Raw genomic sequence first — 14,247 nt, 5'->3', positions numbered from 1 at the left:
ATATGTATTGGTCAGGAAGTAAAGCACCATTTTTTTAAAAGGATACATGAAAATGGGTTACAATGAGATCTTTTCATAAAATCATAAAAATTATCAAGTTTTAAATTTAGGGTTAAATATAAGTTATATGAGTTTCTGACAAAACATTATTAATCTCGAACATACTTTTCCCTTATGTACAAATGTAGTTACCTAATAAGCAACAAAGTCTTGCTGCCTTCTGTAAACCTTCTAAACTCATACAAATTGCTTCTCTGGCTCTAATGCTTTCTTCCTTAGCTCCCTCAGTTCCTAGCATTAATGCTATACTGCTTGTAATGCCACAGGAATTCTTTCCATTCAAAAGAACTGACAATACATCCAAAATACTATCCCAACATCTGGACAAGATTCTCTTACAAAATTTTCTCCCTGGATAAGAGAAAATCATAAATTACAATATATCTACAGAAAAATAGACCATTACCAATAGTTCCATTTTGTGCTCTACCAAATTTATTAGTATTTGTTCTGTTTAAACAAGGAAGAATCATGGAAGCAATTTTGCTTTTTTTATTCATCACCAATCTGAATGGAAGTTTGAAATATAAAACAATATTGAAATTCAAAGTGCCTTTCCAGGAAGTATGTTTAAAACATATTTGTTGGTGATCATGCATCATGTTAAAAGCATGCTATTCTAATCTTGAAGTTAATCAATTAGAAAGGCAAGTACATTTCTGTAGGTTTGGTAACTTGGAAAAAACATTCCAATGAATTCTATTAAATTGAATCATATGTTCCGAGTTATCTTACTTACCTGTTGGTTTACAGTGCAATCTATATAGTTTATATGTCATGTCACAAGAATAAAAAAGTAAATAAAAGAAGAAACTGTCTGAGGACAAGCTTTGCAATGAAAATGGGACGGACAGACAGACAGTCGGTCAAGGGTAACCCTTGCAGGCCAAAAAAATGATTTCTGTGCATAACTAATTCAGATTTGATTAATGTATTTTCCTTACCAGTTCTTGATATCAAAGAAGATTGGCACTTCATGAATAGAAATGTGATGGCAACAAATCTTAAAATAAAATTCAATTATAATCAACAACTTGATATATGCCACTTCAATTCTGTCAGAAATATACTCACCCATTTCAACATGCTTTATATTTTCTGATGAGGGTTCAGTTGTCATATCATATTTCTGCACCTTTGTCAAGAGTTGTCCTCCCTTATCATGATTCCCAAGGCCATCTATATCTGTAATGAAATTTAACTAATATATATATATATGTATAGAATAATTACTACTTTAATTGAAATTTGGGTATGGAAACTTATGTAAATATAATAAAATGCCCCGCTGGGCGCAGCTTGATACGACCGCAGAGGTCGAACCCTGAACAGTTGGGGCAAGTATGGATACAACATTCAAGCTTGATACAGCACTGAATTTGGATTGTGATTAAATATTTGACACAGCATAGGTTTCTGACACAGAATGAATGTGGTCTAACAACTTAAATTTTTTTAATTTACGTATTCAAACCATATCATTATTATTTGCTTTTATATATAAATCAGAAATAACCAATTTAAAATGGAAAATTTTAAAGAAAAAAAAAGGAAAAAAAAAAAATCCCCCCCCCAAATTTTTTTAACCCCCTTATGATTCATCACCCCCAAACTCAATCCCAGCCTTCCCTTTGTGGCATGGTACCTTGCAGTACAATTTCAGAGAGATCCATACACTTGAACACAAGTTATTGTCTGGAAACTAGAAAAATGCTTGTTTTTTGGCACCAAATTCCTAAACGTTTAAGGCAATTACCCCCAAACTCAAACCCAGCTTTCCCTTTGTGACATGGAACCTTGTAGTACAATTTCATAAAGATCCATACACTTACACACAAGTTATTGTCCTGAAACTAGAAAAATGCTTGTTTTTTGCCCCTTTTTGGCCCCTTATTCCTAAAAATTGAGGCAATTACCCCCAAAATCACTCCCAGCCTTCCCTTTATGGTATGGTACCTTGCAGTACAATTTCAGAGAGATCCATACACTTGAACACAAGTTATTGTCTGGAAACTAGAAAAATGCTTATTTTTGGCCCCTTATTCATGAACGTTTAGGGCAATTACCCCCAAACTCAATTCCAGCTTTTCCTTTGTGATATGGAACCTTGTAGTACAATTTCAGAAAGATCCATACACTTACACACAAGTTATTGTCATGAAACAAGAAAAATGCTTGTTTTTTGCCCCCTTATTCCTAAAATTTTGAGGCAATTACCCCCAAAATCAATCCCAGCATTCCCTTTGTGATATGGAACCTTGTGGTACAATGTCAGAGAGATCCATACACTAACACACAAGTTATGTCTGGAAGTTACAAAAATGCTTATTTTTGGCCCCTTTTTGGCTCCTAATTCCTTAACTGTTGGTACCATAACCCTTAAAATCAATCCCAACCTTCCTTTTGTGGTATTGAACCTTATGGTAAAATTTCATAGAGATCCATTCACTTAACCTAAAGTTAGAGTGCGAAAACCAATGTGTCTTCGGACGACGACGATGACGCCAACGTCATACCAATATACGACCGAAAATTTTTTTTGCGGTCGTATAAAAATAAGAAGATGTGGTATAATTGCCAATAAGAAACCTCTCCACCAGATCCCAAATGACATAGAATTAACCACTATAGGTCACCGTACGGCCTTCAACAATGAGCAAAACCCATACCACTTAGTCAGCTATGGAGGGCCCGAAATGACAAATGTAAAACAATTCAATTGAGAAAAATAACAGCCTGATTTATGTAAAAAACAATGAACAAAATACAAATAGGATATACAGCAACAAAAGACAACCACTGAATTACAGGCTCCTGACTTGGGACAGGCACATACAGAATGTGGCAGGGTAAACATGAAATAATGGTTGAATAAATAAATTTTTGTTTACCTTTGTAATAGGTTTAATGCATGAATACTGGCAAATATGTTCCTCATTGAATTGCACTCACAATCTTATGCAGTATAATATTCTACTTTATAGAATATACAATAAATATAGATTATAACATGGCATTTTTTATATCAGACCCCTTATCAGCCCTAGGTCATGATATCAGCCCGAGAGCCGACAGGCTCAAGGGATGATTTTGACCATGGGCTGATAAGGGGTCTGATATGAAAAATGACATGTTATGTTCTTTTTATCATATACTTCAGCAGAAGCCATACAGACATGAAAACTTTTTTAAAACTTTATAAAATTCATTTATTGTATTATTTGTTTTGCGTTTTTAAAAAATATATTTTCCTTTTTCCTAATATTCCTTCTGTTATTCTACTTAGCTATGTTTTTCACTTAAATGTACCACTGAGGTTTATTTTCCGGAATTTGCAGAATGACGTCGAAATGCTTTGCGATTACATTAAAGAAAGGCATGCGATAATAACCGGAAGCAGTTGATATAAACCGGATACAGTTGATATATACCGGAAGCAGTTGATAACAAAAGTCGTATCACACGGCTAAGACAATTCTTCAAATTTATTGAATAAATATATGTATAAATTAGTTTTATCAAGGGGTACAATTATACCATTATTTTCTACAAGTATATGATAATATTGTATAGCAAAGTAATATTTTGCATAAAACATATCGTAAATATAACATGCAATATTATTCCCATAGACAATATATATTCCTATAGAAGCCCTATATAAAATTCTATTTATCAATTTTGTTTTTTGAGTTGGTTTCAATTATTCAAAACTTGTTCGTCCTGAATAAGTATTTTATTTGACAATGGAAGTTAAATGGTCACCATCGTTATCATCCAAGCCTGTATAACCTGTCTGATTTTGTAAAACCCCATATAGCATTATGGACAATGGTTCAACTAAAATATTGTTTTAGTCTTTCATAACTTGTACATGACCAACTACTTTTCACCTGAGTTAAACATAAAGTTACATCACATGCAATTTTATTATTTTGAACGCTTTATTATTTAATAGAGCATATGTAACCATGTGTTTTCTATGTTTTTTTTTATTAATCAAGTTTGATTAGCAGATTGATGTTTGGTTATTGTTAGCTTAATGTCTAGTGTAAGCAGATTGAGAAGACACATATTATGAAATATTTTGTGTTTTGGCATACACTATATTTCATATAAAATATTTTGTAGTTTTTCAAATGCATAGGCAAAGTTCCAATAAAGAATTGGTGGAAAAACAAAATGAAATAACCCTCCCTTTTAATAATGCTTTGTCATCTTGGAAATGATTTGTACTGGATTTTTTTGTTTCCTTTTTCTATGCAAAAGTTTCGAAATTCTGCAACATTTGGTTTAAAAAAGATCTTTTTTGTTCCTTGTTCCTGCTAACAAGCGACTGCTTGAAAATACCTCTTATAATAGCAAGGTTTTTCCTAAGAAGTATTTTTCAATGCAGCAAGCTTTAAAATTTTGTCCTATTGGGGCCATATAAGGTCCATTAAACTTTCTGGACATACTTTAAATTACCTTTTATGATAGATAGTAAAGGAGATTCTGGTTTACTGAAACATCCACACTGCTTAAGGAAATCATTTGATATTGTTTGGCTATAAACCTCACTCAGCCAAGCTGGAGAAACAAACAGCATCAAACCACACCCAAAAATGTCATCTAAATAGTCTTTCTGCAAAGATAACTTAATAATCAGTTGTATTCCAATTATAACATGTTGATTTGATGAATGTAATGTTAATGAAAAGAATATCATAACGATATTATGGCAGAGGCATGAAAATACATAAACTGTTGACACAGAGATATGTCTCGCTTGTTGGCATAAAATTCAGAAAAAGACAATCTGATGGACAGCAACATTGCTAATTAATTTAAAGTCGCTGGACTAACTCGTGGGTAGGGCCTCGAAATGGTTGACAAACTGAGATGTTCAAACAGCAATGTAACTTTATAGAAAATATTGTCTATTGTAAGTAGTTCCTATCAAACTAACTTAATCATAAAACTTAACATTGAAAATTGTTAACTGATTGAAAGTCACTGGACCATGACCTAGGGGCCAGGGCCTTAAAATAGTCGTCAAACTGATATGTACTGATAGTAATGCAACTTTATAGATAATATCATTGATCTATCGCTAGTATTTCATATCAAACTAACTTAAGCAGAAAACTTATCATTGAAAATTGCTAATTAATTGAAAGTCACTGAACCATGGCCTAGGGGCAGGGACTCAAAATATTCGTCAAACTGATATGTACTGATAGCAATTCATCTTCATACAAAATATCAATGATCAATCACAAATAGTTCCTATCAAACTAACTTAAGCAGAAAACTTAACAATTGTTGACGCCGTAATCGCCGTCGCCAGAAAAGCAATCCCTATGTCTCGCTTTCCGCGACTTTCGTCACAGGTGAGACAAAAAGTAAGAAGACAGTGTCACTTTATAAAAAAGTCAGATTGATTGTTGTTTGCTCAACATTTAGTGGCAAATATCTCTTGAATATAAAGGATGAAAACATATTAAACAATAAATCAAATAAGTAACTTCTTTACATTGGATTGACTGGGATAAAAGGCATGATATTTAGAACAAAACAAGAAAAAAGGGTGTGATGGAAATGGACAGAATTTTTCCTTGCATCAAGTTTCCTATGACCTCTTAAAAATTTGTTGCTAGAGTTCTTTAGCCTGCTGAAGGCTAGCATATTTACACATCTCACACTGCCGAACATGTATTTCTGCCATATGCGATAAATCCAGGTAACAATATTTCTATACCACAGTCATCCTTGAGGTGCTAGTTAAAAAAAGTATGACAGCATTTCTGAGATTTTTCAAATACTTGTACATCTACAAACAACAAAATTTGAATGGATTTGACAGATTTATACAAAATATCAATAAACATCCATTATAAGACTAAGTAATGCTTTTCTGCTGTTCAAATTGGCGGTCACAGTAATGTCTTAACAATCTGCCAAATGTTCACACTTTCCTTAAATCAGAGATATATTATCTATATTATCTACTCATGTAGGTAAAAAAGAGGAGGAAGAAACAAAGGGGGCAATCAAGATTCAGAAGTCAAAGAGTAACAAACAAAACCATGGCAAAAAACGAAAAACAATGAAAAGACAAACAACAGTATTATACATACCACTACATAGAAAACTTAGACTGAGTAAAATGAACCCCACCAGAAACTGGTTGGATCAGCATACCTCTGTAAATAACATACCTCTGTTATGCTAACTTTATCTTTGTTTTCACTTTCATAATATCCCTCTGTTGATAACTTCATGTTCAGCAATAATGTTGTCATGGTGATCACATAAACGCTATCTGCATTCAGTACTGTCATGTGACCTATACTGCTATCAAATTCTGTTTGGTTTTTAAATAATTCTAGAAAAAGAGTTCTCTTACATCATACAATTACCAATTTAACAAAAGTATTGACAAAAGTATTACTGCATTTTTGTTTTAAATCTATCATACCGTAGTTTTTAAAGTAGAGCGCTTTTCTAGTACTAATTTAGTGGGTTTTTTTTTATATACATATTTTTTAGTTCACTGATTGAGATTAAAAAAAGGAGTGCTTAAATCATAAGAAATACTTTAGTTTTATGCCCACCCCCTATTCATGTGCCTGTCCCAAGTCAATACCCTCATCAGTGGTTGTTTCATGTCATATCTTACTGGTTTTTTGTTATTTGAAGAATTTGATGTTGATGGCAAATTTTGGATTGTTTCTGTTGAATTCCATCATAACTTTAATAAACTGGAGGATTAAGAGATTGACATATTCTTTAGACATCTGTCTATTGTTGAAGACTGTGCTGTCCTCCGAATGTCTTATGGTTGTTTTTGTCATTGGGTTGCTGTCTCAAAAGATTATGACAAATAAAAAATAATAATATATGCCAAAACACATAATTAACAGTGCCTGGTGATGATGATCATCAGGCTCTGTTAATAATGTTTTTTGGCATATACTATATATACATCCAAATGATTATACCTTAGGTACTTACCAGTACAAAATTTGGATGAGAATTTCTGTAAAGCTTCGTCTACATCTTGTTCTGAGTACATCTCCATCAATTCTGGTAACAATTTACATAATGCATCAATGTAAAAGCCAGCATTCTGTCGTTCCGTGACTTCATACTGATTACCAAACTTTGTGTACCTCCTCTCTACCTCCTCTTGTAGGATAATCTGTTGTTCAACTGTCTGCCTACGTTGAGGGCTGTGTGAATTTCTCCTAGTCTCCCCTGGATCAATAGTGATTGAAGCTTCTTGGCTCTCAATATTTTCCTCTGACACTGAACTTCTGTGCCTTGTAGTTTCATTACTTTCTAAAAAATATAGATTATTATTCCATACAATTAACCACATTGTTTCTAATTAAACATTTTAAAAGTGTTGGGATCAAATTGAATATTAAGTGACAGCAATATAATTCATTCCTATAGTTTGACACAGAAAGGATTACATTAAACAAAGTAGGTAGCCATGGCATTTTTATATCATTGTAGACTTATATATGATGATGAGCAGCAACCTTGGTGGCAGAGTAATCTTAGTATACTTGGAAAACATTTACTTGCAGTGAACAGATCACTTTAGTCTAGTTCTACATTGTTCGTGTTATCCCCCCTCAGCTTTTTTATGTTATGCCTTTATTTTTACTACAGTCGAACCTCGTTGTGTCGAACTTGGTTGTGTCCAAAACTCAGATGAGTCAAAGTAATTTCTCGGTCCCGGTAAAATCGGTTGATTTGAATACACGGTTAAGTCAAGTAAACTGTATAGTCCCGTCGATGTAAAATTCATGTAAATTGACCCTGATGTCTCGAAGTTCCAAAGAATTTTCGAAAGATGCAGACCTTATGATAAAAATTCAAATGGGATATAATTCTTATGTTATCTAATCATTTTGAAAAGAGATTAAAGCTGAGTAAACACACTTGTTTGTATAGCAGTTATAATGATATGTTAATGCTGAGACTACTATAACACAGAGATTGGTCACTATAGATTTATCGGATTATCTGAGTCTCCGGTAGTTAGCTACGTTATTTTAACGTAGTTTCGTATTCGACCGTAGCAGACGACATATATCACCTATCACTGAGAATACTATAACAGTATCGGATATTATTATTTTTCTTTTAAAAATAATTTAAAAACAGAATTGAATTAATCAAAAAAAAAATATATAGTTTTTACCTTTCAAATGCAGTTATCTCTATTCATATTTAAATTTTTGTTTTTAATCATTAATAATTTGTTAATAGTTTGTTATTATGCGGCCACTCTTGAAAATATGAATGTGATTAATCTTATCAATCTTACAGTTACATTGTTTTGCTACACGTCCGTTAATTGTATCTAATATACAAATGTTTTACCTGTAAAGACAGGTAGTCTCAAAAGCATGGGAGATGAATTTTGTTTCACAGCTGGGTGCCCAAGGTACACGAGGCTGCGTTTATTGCAGTAAACTTTTATTCTATACTTGTAAGGTATTTCACTGCTGAGTGCCCAATATACATGTTTATTGTAGTAAACCTTGTCAAATATCGTCGGTGCACTTGTGGTAGGATTCAGGAGGGTGTGGATGGGGTTTTATGGAATGGAGAAATAGGGGCAAAAAAAGTATAGAATGGAGAAAAATGGACCGACAAATAAAGAATAGAGAAGAGAAAATAATAAGTTATTAAGATTTAAAGAATAGAGAAAAATGGCATAGAAATTATAGGAAATAAAGAACCCCCAGCCAGACCCTCATTCAGATTATCCAACGTAAATTTTTTTTTCAAACAAGTTTCAACCTCCCCACACACACTTTTTTTAAATTTCCGTCTGATAATTAGGTCAAGTTTTTGCAAACAATGTAATTAGCGGCGATCACAGAAGAGAGAAAAAATTTCATTAAAGGTAAATGAGTAATTTCCTTACGTAACAGATCAGCAAAGAGGTTATAACTGCAATGGATACATAAAGCAAACATAAGCCCTACACATTATATATATGTTCCCAAAATATCGCCGGCATTTTCATTTTTCAATTCACAATGTCCAGTAACATTGATTTTTTATCTTGGGATGATAGTGATCTCAATCTTGATCTTTTACGTGGTGAATATACTGCATCAGATATTGAATCTGAGGATGACTATACGTCCCTGCTGCAAAGACTGCAAAAACTACAAAAACTCCAAAAGAAGCATCAACCGCAAGTACATGTAAATCAGAACGAAGAAGCTTCAAAATTACGTGACTGAATAATCAAATTATCTCTATGTTAACATAAATAGAACCACATTAGTGTAAATTACGATGACATTTTTTCAACACCAGAAATATGTGCCCTCTTTCAAAATCCCAGACAAGAAATTTTGTGCTTCAATACAGAGCCGTAAAGTTTTTGAAAATTTGAATATTGTCTATTGTTTTAGTTATATCGCTATGCTTTTTGTAACCCTAATAATTGAGCAACTCGGATGAAAAGAGTTGTGATTTGCTTTAGTTTTTTTAGCCACAGCAAATATAAATGTGCTTGTTCAATGTTTGGTGACAAACCATGTTAATTGTTGTCGGCATGATGCTTTGTAAATAGGTTCCCTATAACATTTTTTTGTTGGATAACTGCTGACAGTTTACCATGTGAAAATTCTGAGAAGCCAAAAATAATGCGGAATGTATAAATACGTAGCAATGTCAGATCTAAACAAGAATGTTAAATATGATAGCATATATTGATGTCACCTTTCTGTAAATTCAACTTCGATTCACAACTGCTTGTCAATGGCAAATATTTCATGTACAGTCAGCCTGATAAAACCGAAATGAACTATTTTCAAATTATGTTTAAAGTTTGTTTTTATGTTATGTCGTTACACCAATGTCCCATGCTAGTGGTGGTGATGAGCGCCTAAAAATATTTAACATTGTCACATTCTTTATGTGCCCGTCTCAAGTCAGGAGCCTGTAATTCAGTGGTTGCTGTTGGTTCATGTCCGTCATATTTGAATTTTCGTAAATTGCTTTGTTATTGTAGACACTTCGTTTTCTCTAGTGAATTGTTATATATTTTCCATGTCGGGGACTTTTGAAGCTGACTGCACGGTATAGGTTTTCTCATTGTTGAAGGTAATTACGGTGCATTCCAATAACTTACATCCACTTCATTGAACTTCATTTGGACTAAAGGAGTTGTCTGATGATCATTAGCAAAAATATATAAAAATCTCCTTAAAGTTTGCTTCAAGTGGCTATTCCTTTAATATATAAAGATGAGTGGTTACTTGTTTTATTTCTTTCATTGAACTGTTATCCAAACTGAGCGTGTTAGTGAATTTCTGCATTCCTGTCTTAGTTTTAATGTATATAATAATAAAAATGTATATTCAAAGACTTAAATATTTATTTCTCCATGTAAGACAAGCATGGCAAATTCAATGAAATTAAAAAAAATACTAAAAAAAGTCATTTTCTCCTGTAGTACTTCTCCCTTCTTCTAATGCGTGATTTCTTTCTGGGGGTATTCCTACAATAAAGAATATATTATAAATAAAAAGAAATAATCTTTGTCAAGTTTATAGCATAGGCAATTCATTAATTTTTAAGACAGTAATCTGAGACTTGAGACTCAGCAGTAATTGACCAATCATGTCAATATGGATCAAAATAGTTAAACTGATAAAGGATGCAGACCAAAGGTGCATGTACTTTTTACATCATGTTTGGGTCAAATATTTAAGAAAAATACGTCTATTTAGGAACTCATGATGTACTGGTATTTCACATGGTGACACATTTTCATTGCATAATATTATTATACTAGCATGTATAGACTGCATATATATTATCAAGGGAAACAAATATAAATCTAAATTTCTTTCACTAACAATACAAATTCACCTATCAGACCTCATGTTGTGTGTGTGCAACTTGTCTCGTATGTTTCTCAGTTCTGCAGCGGGAACTTACTGATACAGAAAAATTGGAATTTCATATAATTACAAATTTAACATCATTACATCGGTTAATTACTAAGGCTTGCACATACATTATCCGGAAAACAGATTGTTCATCTGAATGTAAGTTATGGGTGAGTTGCTCATTGACCCTGTCCCACGGACTGGTAATAACTCGAGGTTACTTTCCGGTTTGGTCGGTAAATTCAAGTCTATAACTGCACTTATTTTATTTAAAGTGCTTATAAACCAACATTTATGAACATGTCAAATCTTATATTCACACTTACCGGAACATAACACTCTTTATAAATCCACATTTGTTAATTATTATTTTCTCTTTCGCTGTCAAAAATGGCGGTCGAATCCTTCTTGTCAATCATTGCGAGTCACGTGCCGAGTCACGTGATCGAAGACTTACAATTAATTACTATTTGACTGGTCAGTACGGGAAGTGACCAATCTCTGTGTTATAGTAGTCTCAGGTTAATGGTGACCGGCAATTAACACCTTTGTTGATTGTCCAAGCGGAACGTTAGTGTGTTAAACATATTTCACCACCTGACATAAAAATGAAACAAATTTAAATGACCCAAGCCAAGAATAAATGAATCGTTAGAATTAAAATTCATTAATTACAATAAATAAAAGGATTGAGACAATTATGATCAATTCATAATAATTTAATGTAAAGCAGATGACCTCATCATAGACTGTTCAGAACTTGTTTCGTTCCGCGAGTGATTTCATAATTTATAGTGACTGACCTTTTTAAATATTTGTGTATACTATTGATTTTATTTGTGCATGATTTGTATCTGTAATTGTGTGTTTAATTATTATGAAGGACCAAAATATATGGAGATTGAATACACAAACATAAAGTGTCATATCGAAAAAAGCACACTGTTCAAAGTATCTAGTTTACACAAATCTCATACCGTATTTCATGCAGACCAAATTTATGACTACACACTCGACCTTGGATGAGTCGAACCTCGGATTAGTCGAATAATTTTGTCCGATCCCTTCGACATAACTATGTTCGACTGTATATCAAAACAGAAAGCAAACCAGTTTATTTCTTCCATTAATATACAAACAATACAATACTATCTACTTAGATAAAACCTGTTTATTTGTTATGCCTTTCTACAGCATCTTAATCTTGTTCTGTCTTTTAAAAAACAATCAAAATTAATTACCTAAGTTATTGCATACCACTTTGAGGTAATTCTAAAAAGCACACCATGTACAGATCTACTCCTCCCTGATTATAACATGTCATCAGTTATTTTTTTTAAGGAAGAATATGATGAAAAATTCCTGGACCCTTGATCATTATCTTTTTTAGGCTTAAAGTCAAGTAGCAAATACTGCATGCAAAGCCAGACTGAACATGTTCACAATATATCAGTTTGTAGAATTGGAAAAGTGGGTGGTCTTGAGGAAGGGTCAGATAATTGTAAACAAGACTGGGTACAAGGATGAGTAGAGAATAAAATGGTCATTACCTGTACCTAATAAGACAAAAAGCTGGTTAATACACTGGCTTATTAAGTCTGTGACACCCACACCACGGCTGATCTGTTCTAATGATCCCAACATATCATTGATACATGCTACACTTGTAATACACACCTGTGTATCATTACAATGACAACTTTCCTGTATGGAGTCCACAATTCTGTAAATTTAGGAATATACAAATTTCATTATTCAGTTCATACATACAGAATAACTATACATTGTCTCTCTTTATAAAATTTAATTGTATAAATTTAGGAACAGGTAGAATGCATTTCTATCCTGTTTTGAGCTGAGTACAAATAAAATTTATGTTTTGAGACAATGTATGTTTGTTCTCTTTATACTGCAACTCTTAAAACTGTGGGAAAGGAAATATTTTTGGAAGAAACCAAAAATTTTGAATTTGAAATAGATCACATGAAAATTCTGTGAACCTGCATTATCTCAAGTTGTCATAAATAAAACTCTATGGAAACACATTTCAATATCACAAACAAAGCTTTATACAGTCAAATGAATTTTGACTGCTCAAATAGCTCAGTTGCAGAATTATTATTATTCTCTTATGGATTAACTTACAGTTTAATCAAAGATACATCTGTAAATGGATTTTTGGTAATAGATTTCTTATTTATATCCTCTGTAGGTAATGCAAGACCAAAAATACCTCCTGGACTTTTCAGTGTCTGAAAAAAGAAATTATCAACAATTCATTTTTGGTTCATAACATCTAGAAAGTAAGTGGATTATCATATTAATATATGAAGTATAGGACAGTATTTTTTTTAAAGTTTGCTTTCTAATAATATTAAAGCATATATTCTCTTCTTGTATAGCATATCTTTTATCTTAGACAAGAGTTTTTAAATGAACAATACATTTCTTTGTTGGTATCAAATACAATATTTCAATTTTCACAATAGACTTAGTAAAGTCATGAAAACTGTTACAGACAGTAAAGTCATGAAAACTGTTACAGACATAATAGTCCAGTAAGATTGCCGTTTGATCCAGAACAAAGTACAACAGAAAAAGTAAAGGCGTTAAAATATTCACCTTTCATCACTATTCAAAAAAATAAAAATTCTCCACCAAAATATACTGTTTTTCACATACAATTTATTATATAAATTGTAAAAAAATTATGACACCAACGCATATCCATAGCTGATCCGGTATTTAGAATTTTTTTCTCATGACGTCAAACATGACGGCAGAAAGAAAGAAAAATGATTGAAAGACGAAGTTTTTGTAAGTATAATAATACAATGAACTTATTCTTTTCGATTATGATTAAATTAAGCCCAATTTAATATCAATAAACCCTAATTGAGAGGGGTATAATCCGTGTCTATAATAAGTAGGCGCTACCTTCCCAAAATGCAACACTCAACAAACAATATGCGTTTTTATTCGTTTTATACCAAACCTTATCTAGATTCTAATCAGTTACAACCCGTAATATCATTTAACAACCATATCTAGTAAAAAGAAAGTTATTTGTAATGCAAAAATTAATAAAACACATGAAAGGGGGGGATGCAGACTAAAAATTAATCTAAGGCACGCCGGTTTAACATTAATAACAGTCCAAAATATGATATTTGTGATTTTTTTTAATTTGCTAGTTGTTTAGTGTAATACAAATTATTGGATAAGTTTCTTATATATTTTTTTCTTTCTTTTGCAGCTTACCACGTCAAATGAA

General features: G+C 32.3%; 1 protein-coding gene and 1 long non-coding RNA gene across 16 annotated transcripts in view; both read right to left on the bottom strand.

Annotated features, from left to right (window-relative positions):
* Nucleotides 1-14,247, bottom strand: part of LOC127724638 (brefeldin A-inhibited guanine nucleotide-exchange protein 3-like) — a 102,073-nt gene that overhangs the window by 38,964 nt on the left and 48,862 nt on the right. For 14 of the 15 annotated variants that reach the window (XM_052231648.1, XM_052231650.1, XM_052231660.1 and 11 more), the window contains 7 exons: nt 13,119-13,225; nt 12,524-12,696; nt 7,057-7,383; nt 6,261-6,427; nt 4,528-4,684; nt 1,135-1,245; nt 193-411 (listed from right to left, as the gene is read on the bottom strand). In XM_052231648.1, coding sequence (XP_052087608.1) covers nt 193-411; nt 1,135-1,245; nt 4,528-4,684; nt 6,261-6,427; nt 7,057-7,383; nt 12,524-12,696; nt 13,119-13,225 — 1,261 coding nt within the window. The remainder of the gene's footprint in view (nt 1-192; nt 412-1,134; nt 1,246-4,527; nt 4,685-6,260; nt 6,428-7,056; nt 7,384-12,523; nt 12,697-13,118; nt 13,226-14,247) is intronic. The other variant, XM_052231649.1, reaches the window with a different exon arrangement.
* On the bottom strand, nt 10,439-11,494 carry LOC127724754 (uncharacterized). The gene is made up of 2 exons (XR_007992646.1): nt 11,300-11,494; nt 10,439-10,579 (listed from the first exon to the last, which is right to left on the bottom strand). It is a non-coding gene; the product is annotated as an uncharacterized LOC127724754 (long non-coding RNA).

Source organism: Mytilus californianus, unplaced genomic scaffold (genome assembly GCF_021869535.1).
Source record: "Mytilus californianus isolate M0D057914Y unplaced genomic scaffold, xbMytCali1.0.p SCAF_14, whole genome shotgun sequence".
NCBI lineage: Eukaryota > Metazoa > Mollusca > Bivalvia > Mytilida > Mytilidae > Mytilus > Mytilus californianus.
This window is presented reverse-complemented; position numbering and strand designations above follow the sequence as displayed.